Raw genomic sequence first — 7,926 nt, 5'->3', positions numbered from 1 at the left:
CCGACCCCTTCCCATCTCAGAGATCCAAGAGCAGGTAAAATCCATAGTTACAAGAAAAACAGACGGAAGTTTCACGCCCCCAATTGTGCCAAAAGGGGAACATTTCCATACTGATGAAAAAGGATGAAATAATGGGTGAGAGAGACGATGTCACTACTTTAAGAAATGATCACATTCTGGGCCGGAAACAGACTTGAAGGAAGAGGAGGCAGCACATGAAAGGAGACAGAAGACACACGGCTATCACTGAGCAGCCACAAAAGATAAAAACAGAGAGAGAGAGAGAACTGACTTTGGAGAAAGCTGACACTGAGTTCCGCCCAGCTTACTCACGAATGGAAAGCACACATTCTTCTTCTTACTTTGGAAGAACTTGTTACTAGCTGCTAAACCGTAAACGAGTTGGTTGGGAAGCCAAAATAAAATGGCACTAACTCGGTAAGTAATCTGACGAATACCCTAAAAACACCCGGATGGAACAGCCCTTCACTAAGAGCTCTGCTGAGCAACCATGCACTTGAACTCTAACACAATCCAGTACAGCCTAAAAGCAAAAGACAAGTAAAGTGTCTGCCAATTCATTCATTCCATACATATGATTAGGAAGCAAATGAGGACAAGTTTTTACTGCCTTGACCATAAATTATGAACTCATCATTAATATTTATTTTATAACAGATAGTTGTGCGGGGGCATCTGGCTGGCTCAGTCAGTGGAGCACGCAACTCTTGGTCTCAGGGTGGTGAGTTTGAGCCCCACGTTGGACACAGAGATCACTAAAGGAAAAAAAGAAGAAGAAAATGATTTGTGCAAATGAGGAGACAAGCTCAGAACTCCAACAGGAAGAATTTAGAGGCACCTGATTTATTCTGTCAGTAGAGCATGCGACTGTTAATCCCAGGGTTGTAAGTTCAAATCCCACGCTGGGCATGGAGCATACTTTAAAATTTTGTTCCATGTTTGTTTATTTTTCAGAGACAGAGAGAGAGCACGAGTGGGGGAGGGGCNTTAAAAAAAAAAAAAAAAAATCACAAAGAATATAGTGTTTAAAGATTGATTTTGTACCCATTCACTTTTTTAAACAAACATTTTTCCAGGTACTAGGTGTTACATTCTGTCAAGTGTGGATAGATACTCTGGGTGAAAGTAAAGGTTGATGATCAAATTGGTTTGTGAAACAGTGGGTATGAAGCACACTGCCACATCCCCCGACACACCTACACACACACCACGCAACTCCTTGGGCTATGTCTCCAGTATCCATGCTATTTGATCACGTATTCTATTGGTGTGTTGGTTGGCTGGTTAATTAGGTAGCTGGTTCATTGATTGCTTGGTTTTCCCCTCAGAACGAGAGAAAGAAGACAAAGCAACAGAGAGACCTCTATAGACTCCATGTGAAGAAGCACTTGGTTCTAAAAGTCAGAATGCTCTCCTGACTCTGGCTCAGGTCAGGATCTCACAGTTCATGAGTTTGGGCCCTGTGTCGGGCTCTATACTGACAGCTCGGAGCCTGGAGCCTGCTTCCGATTCATGTCTCCCTCTCTTCCCGCCCCTGCGCAGCTCGTGCTCTCTCTCTCTCTTTCAAAAATAAACAAACACTTTTTAAACGTTAATAAATAAAATAATTANCAGATAGGTAGAGAGAGCAGCCCTTCCCTGTCACAAATAGTGTTTGAACACAGGCCGAGCTGCCCTGTGGTAAGGAGGCAGGCAAGGACAGTCAAGCATGCAGTTGGGTTGGAGTAAATGACTGTTCGTGTCTTACTTCTGCAAGAGTCTATGCCTCCATGACATGAGTGTGTATCACTACTCCCAGGAATTTCAACCCGACTGAGTTTATCAACCCCTAGAGGGAAAACGATAGTTGAGAAAGTGGAAATAAGTTGGTATCTATGAGCATTCTCATTTTTTTAAAGATTAAAAAAAAAAAAATCTAAGTAATCTCTACACCCAGGGCATCTGATTGGCTCACTGGGTAAAGCATGCGACTCTTGATCTCAAGGTTGTGAGTTCAAACCTCACGGTGGGCATGAAACCTACCTTTAAAAACAATAAGTAATCTCTACACGCAACACGGGGCTTGAACTCACAGTCCCGAGATCAAGAGTCGTGTGCTCTGCTGGCAGAGCCAGCCAGGTGCCCTCTAAGCATTCTCATTTTATAGAAAGTGTTTCTACTCAACATTCTGCTGTGTGACAGCAATAATTCCAACCACTGGGCTTGATTTCACAGTGACACTCTCCCTCATGGACATTTATCCTTTCTCTCACAGACGACAGAAGAAAACGAGTTCTGAACCGTGCTGCACACACGTCATTCTGTCTGGGCAAACAGACTGTGTCAAAGGGCAAACGCCTCTATAGTCTCGCGTTTTCCTAAAAAGCAGCAGCAGAAATGGAGCTCAGATTGCAACAGAAGGAAAACCAATGGAAACGTCTATTGGAGGGACACCATGTCTTCTATGGCTACTGCCAGTATGGAAACAGACGGGAAAAGTGTAGTATCTGATTAACGGCACGTATCATTTGCTGAGCACCTGCTATCTGCCAGGCACGGCACAGAGCATTTTGTATGCATTTGCTCTGGTCTCAACAACAATCTTTCAAGAGGTATAGTGCTCCCATTCATACTTATTCCTTCAACAAATTCATACTCAACAGCTGCCAGGCACCAAGTGCTGCTCAGACCCAAGGTAGAATCTCGTAGATTTAGCAGAAGCTTTCTATTCAGTTCCCTAGCCTTCTTCAGACAGACGGTCTAGAATCTGCACTCGGAAGAATATACTCAATTAGCTCTGCTGCAAATTACTAGCCAGAGAGGTTTCCACAACCTGTCATTTTCTTCCAGGAAGAGTTTCACTCCAAACTACATCAAGATCGTTTATAAACAACCTTTTGCAAGAAATGCCATTATTATTCCAGCATGAAATTCTTGACAATGCTGCTTATTTTTAGCAATCATCTCTTTGAAAGTTCCCTATTGCTGATGTGCGTAACTCAGATAAAATTAGGTTTTGAATCCTTAATCCTGTCATGAGGCAGATGGAATTCTAGGAGTGTAATTTTTTCTCTTTCAATATGAGAGGCAGATACACTATCCATCTGTAAACGGCAACGACTTAGCACATGCAAGTCCCTGAACTGCGGTCTTGACTTGTGTTATGCTTTAAAAAGTAGAATCAGGGGCGCGCCTGGGTGGCTCGGTCAGTTAAGCATCCGACTTCCGCTCAGGTCACGATCTCACAGTTCATGAGTCCGAGCCCTGCATCAGGCTCTGTGCTGACAGCTAGCTCAGAGCCTGGAGCCTGCTTCAGCTTCTGTGTCTCCCTCTCTCTCTGCCTCTCCCCTGCTCATGCTCACTCACTCTCTCGCTCTCTCTCAAAAAATAAACATTAAAAAGAATTTTTAAAAAGCTTAAAAATGTATAGAAGATCCAACATATAAACAACTGGCCATAATATATAGTGCAGTATGTGCGTAATAGAAATACACAATATAGGATGTAATGGGTGAGATTATTACATGTAAATTGAGCAAGTGGGAAAAAAAAAGGGCAGTTTCAGAGATGATGTAACATCTGAGCTGGGCCTTGAAAACTGATTAAGGCTCAAATACATGGACAGGGAACGGAGGACATTCCAGGTAAAAGAAATAAGGGGCCTGCGCAGGAGTGGGTGAAGGTATCGGAGGCTGGATGTGGCCTGATTTGGCTTGAGTTTAGAGTACGGAGTAGTCTAGCTACAGCTAGAAAGCAAGACTAGAAGCAAACCCGAGAGAAGTCTGCATGCGTCCAGACAGGAGGCTTCCAAGATGCCTCCGATCCAGGATCACTGACTTGGTACGAAGATATTTCCCAAGCAGGCAACACAATAATGGGGCCGTAGAGACTGGTGGGTTCCATGATCGATTAGCCACCCACTGACGGTATAACCTCCGGCAATTCACTGAAGGTTCCCGTGACTCAAGTTATTTCTAAGCACCTATTTCTGTTTTCCTTTCCAGAAAACAGAAGTGAAAGTCCGTCTTTTGTGTGTTCTAAGCTCCAGAAAAAAAAACTTGATTTGAGTACTATTGTAAAACGCTCTTTTTTATTTTCCGATGTTAACATTTCTGAAATCTGGAGATACCTTGGATTCGCCGTCACATTTTATTCAGTGTTTATACTTTTCCATCCCAAACCCTATGGTATGAAGAACCTCAGAACAAATCAATTGCAATCCTAAAAAGGAAAAACAAGAAATTAAAAAATACATTCCCAACCTCTTTGTCGTTGTGATATATACACCCACATTTACATGTATACACACTCAAACACACACACGTCATTAGATTTCACAACTGTCGTTTGATTTGTATTTTTTAAAATAGGCTCTGCGCTCAACATGAGGCTTGAACCCACGACCCTGAGATCAGGAGTCACATACTCTACCAGCCGTCGCCCCCGCGGCTGTCATTTTAGATGTACCAGAGTGGTACATGGTACAACTGAGGAAACCAAATTGAGACATCATTATCAATTGATGTTTGACAAGACAATTCAAGGAGGAAAGAAGTCTCTTCAACAGATGGTGCTGGGACAACAGGATGCCCACATTCAAAAGAATGAAGTTGGGGAAAAAATAAAATTGGACCTGCAGCTTGCACCACATACAAAAATTACCTCAAAGGAATCAAACACTGAAATGTAAGACCTACGGGTGCCTGGGTGGCTCAGTGGGTTAAACGTCTGGCTCTTGATTTCGGCTCAGGTCATGGGCTCGTGGCTTATAAGACAGCTGACAGCTGACAGCATGGAGCCTGCTTGGGATTCTCTCTCCNGAGGGGGAAGGGGGGTGATGGGCGTGGAGGAGGGCACTTGTCGGGATGAGCACTGGGTGTTATATGGAAACCAACTTGACAATAAACTATGAAAGAAAAAAATTAAACGTTAAAAAAAGGAAACATTAAGATCCAAAACGATAAAGCTCTTAAAAAATAGGAATACATCTTTGGGACCTTGCATTAAACAAAACTTTCATATCTATGACATCAAAAGCACAAGCAACAAAGGAAAAAATAGCTAATTTGACTTTGTCAAAATTTAAGCTCTTGCGCTTCAAAGGACACTAACAAGAAAATGAAGACGATCCACAGAAAGGGAGAACATATTTGCAAATCGTTTATCTGTTAAGGAACGTGTCTCTAGAATGAATAAACACTCATCAATAATAAAAAGGCAAGGGTGGCTCAGTTGGTTGAGCATCTGTCTGACTCTTGACTTCAGCTCAGGTCATGATCCCATGGTTGTGGGATCAAGCCCCGCATTGGGCTGTGTGCTGACAACGCGGAGTCTGCTTGGGATTCCCTCTCTCCCTCTCTCTGCTCCTTCCACCCTCCACTCGCACGCTCCTTCTCTCAAAATAAACATTTTTTTAAATAAAGAAAGCTAAATAGAGAATTACCATATGACCCCACAATTCTAGGTCTAAATATATACCTCCCCCCAAATGAAAACACGGGTGCCTGGTTGGCTCAGTTGATGCAGTATGTGACTCCATCACATTGGGTGTAGAGATTACTTAAAAATAAAGTCTTTAAAAAAAAAAAAAGAAAATGTACACATCCCCACAAAAACACTCACAGAAATGTTAATAGCATTATTCCTGATAATGAAAAGGTAGAAACAGTGCAAATGTCCATCAACTGACGAATAAACAAAAGGTAGCATATCCACGCAGTGGAGGAATATTTGGCAAGAAAGTCATGAAGGACTGATACTTGCTTCAACATGGAGGGGTCTGGAAAATACTATGCTAAGTGAAGGAAGCCATGGATTAGACTAATCCATTTATATGAAATATCCAGAATAGGCAGAGAGAGAGAGAGACACACACAAAGTAGATTCGTGGTGGCTTGGGGCTAGGGAAATGGAGGAGCTGAGGGCAAGAGTTTCTTTCTGGAATGAGGAAATGATGGGGCGCCTGGGCGGTTCAGGCGGTTGAGGGTCTTTTTCATTTCAGCTCAGGTCATGATCTTACCGTCCGTAGGTTGCATCCCTGCATAGGAGTCTGTGCTGACAGTGAGGAGCCTGCTTGGGATTCTCTGTCTCTCTCTCTCTCTCTCTCTCTCTGCCCCTCCCTCCCTCACACTTTCTCTAATAATAATTAAATGTTAAGAAAATTTTTAAAAAAGGAATGATGAAATGTCTTCAAATCGATTGCCAACAATGGCTCCAGAATTCTGTGACGGAGCCCAAAACCCTGAGTTTTACACCTCAAATGAGTAAATTGCAATAAGTGAATTATATCTCAATAAAACTTACAAAGAAAATGAAGGGCAGAATTAGCGTTTGGAAGAAAAAAGTTCCTTGGAGCCAAGGATGCCCCTCTTCTACTTCTCCTTCCTCGGGAATTTAATCATGAAAAACAAACAGAAGTACGCTCAACCTTTGGAAATAAATGTTAAGAAAAAAGAAGATGAAGGCTGTTCATAAAGATTCACCGCAATGATGTCACAGAAGCAAGAGGTTCAAATGGTGGTTTTATCTTGGATTTTACCTTGAGTGATGTATACACATAAAATTCTGATTTTTTTTGCACACACGAAAATATTTCTCATAGACGTCAGATAGCACAGTACTTTGGAGCCCACACTCCCGAGACAGATCGCCCGGATTCCAATTTCACCTCCAACAATTGCAAGTTGCAGGACCTTGAACCCTAGACAACCAGCTTACGCACCCTGTGCCTCAGTTTCCTTTACCGGGAAAATGGAGACAATCACACACGCAAAGACTTGGACCACTGCCTGCTGCATGGTCAATTGTTTAAGGATAAAAAAAAGTCATCCTGTAACGTTAAAGGTTTAGTGTACACATGAGCATTCAGGTGGCACACAACTGGGTTAGCCTCACGGTTCCGAAAAGATTTAAATTCTTACCTTCCCCAGTCACAGCTGCATCGGGGCCAGAAGACCACTCTCAACTTTTTTGTTTTTAAGTTTATTTATTTATTTTGATAGAGACAGAGGCAGTGTATGAGTGGGGGAGGGGCACACAGCAAGGAGACGGAGAATCCCAAGCAGGCTCCGCACCACCAGCGCAGAGCCGGACGCGGGGCTCAAACCCACGAACTGTGAGATGGTGACCTGAGCCAAAACCTAGACGACGCTTAACTGACTGAGCCACCCAGGCGCCCCCACTTCCACCTTTCAGTTCATCTGCAAAATATGGTTCCTTGTCCGTATCTCAAGCCTTGTATACGAGGAAAACTCTTAGAAGATCTCCTATTTGAACATAAAACTTGAACATGGAGGAGTTTCCCTTATTGGCCACACTGCGAACTAGGAATCCTTGAAAAGCATTCCTGCTACAAAATACAAAAGCACAGTGGGAAAAACAAAATGAGGTTTCCTTTCCAATGAACGGCTGAACTGGACAAAGAAATCCGCAGAGACCAAAGCCATTAAAGGGTGCAGGTCCTGAGAACGGCAGTTGCCCTGTGGCATCTATCTGCCCATTCCCGGGGGACTTAGAACTTGGTGTTCATGGTCACGCGCCAGTAAAGATTCAAAGCCTACAGCACTGGGAATCGTATCAGAGAAAATGCACAAGAATGTGTATACCAACCGTGATAGGCCAGAAGTTCTTCAACGGAATACAAGCAGCCCAAAGCATAAAAGAAAAGACGGATAATTTAGGCTACAATAAATTTAAAATTTTCTTTCACCAGGGGCGCCTGCGTGGCTTGGTTGGTTAAGCGTCTGACTTCAGCTCAGGTCGTGATCTCGCAGGTCCCGAGTTTGAGCCCCATGTCGGGCTCTGCCAGCAGCTCAGAGCCAGGAGCCTGCTTCGGGTTCTGTGTCTCCCTCTCTCTCTGCCCCTCCCCTGCTTGCGCTCTGCTCTGTCTCTCAAAAAATGAGTAAACAGAATTCAAAATATATAAAA

At 43.3% G+C, this 7,926-nt stretch overlaps 1 protein-coding gene across 1 annotated transcript in view; it reads right to left on the bottom strand.

Annotated features, from left to right (window-relative positions):
• The window catches only part of MCF2 (MCF.2 cell line derived transforming sequence), a 101,986-nt gene that overhangs the window by 83,132 nt on the left and 10,928 nt on the right, over nucleotides 1-7,926 (bottom strand). The window contains exon 5 of the mRNA XM_077773891.1: nucleotides 436-544. Coding sequence (XP_077630017.1) covers nucleotides 436-544 — 109 coding nt within the window. The remainder of the gene's footprint in view (nucleotides 1-435; nucleotides 545-7,926) is intronic.

The sequence above is a fragment of the Crocuta crocuta genome, unplaced genomic scaffold (assembly GCF_008692635.1).
Source record: "Crocuta crocuta isolate KB4526 unplaced genomic scaffold, BGI_CrCroc_1.0 scaffold241, whole genome shotgun sequence".
NCBI classification, from domain to species: domain Eukaryota; kingdom Metazoa; phylum Chordata; class Mammalia; order Carnivora; family Hyaenidae; genus Crocuta; species Crocuta crocuta.
Note: the sequence above shows the minus strand (reverse complement) of the source record. Positions and strands in the feature narration are given on the sequence as shown.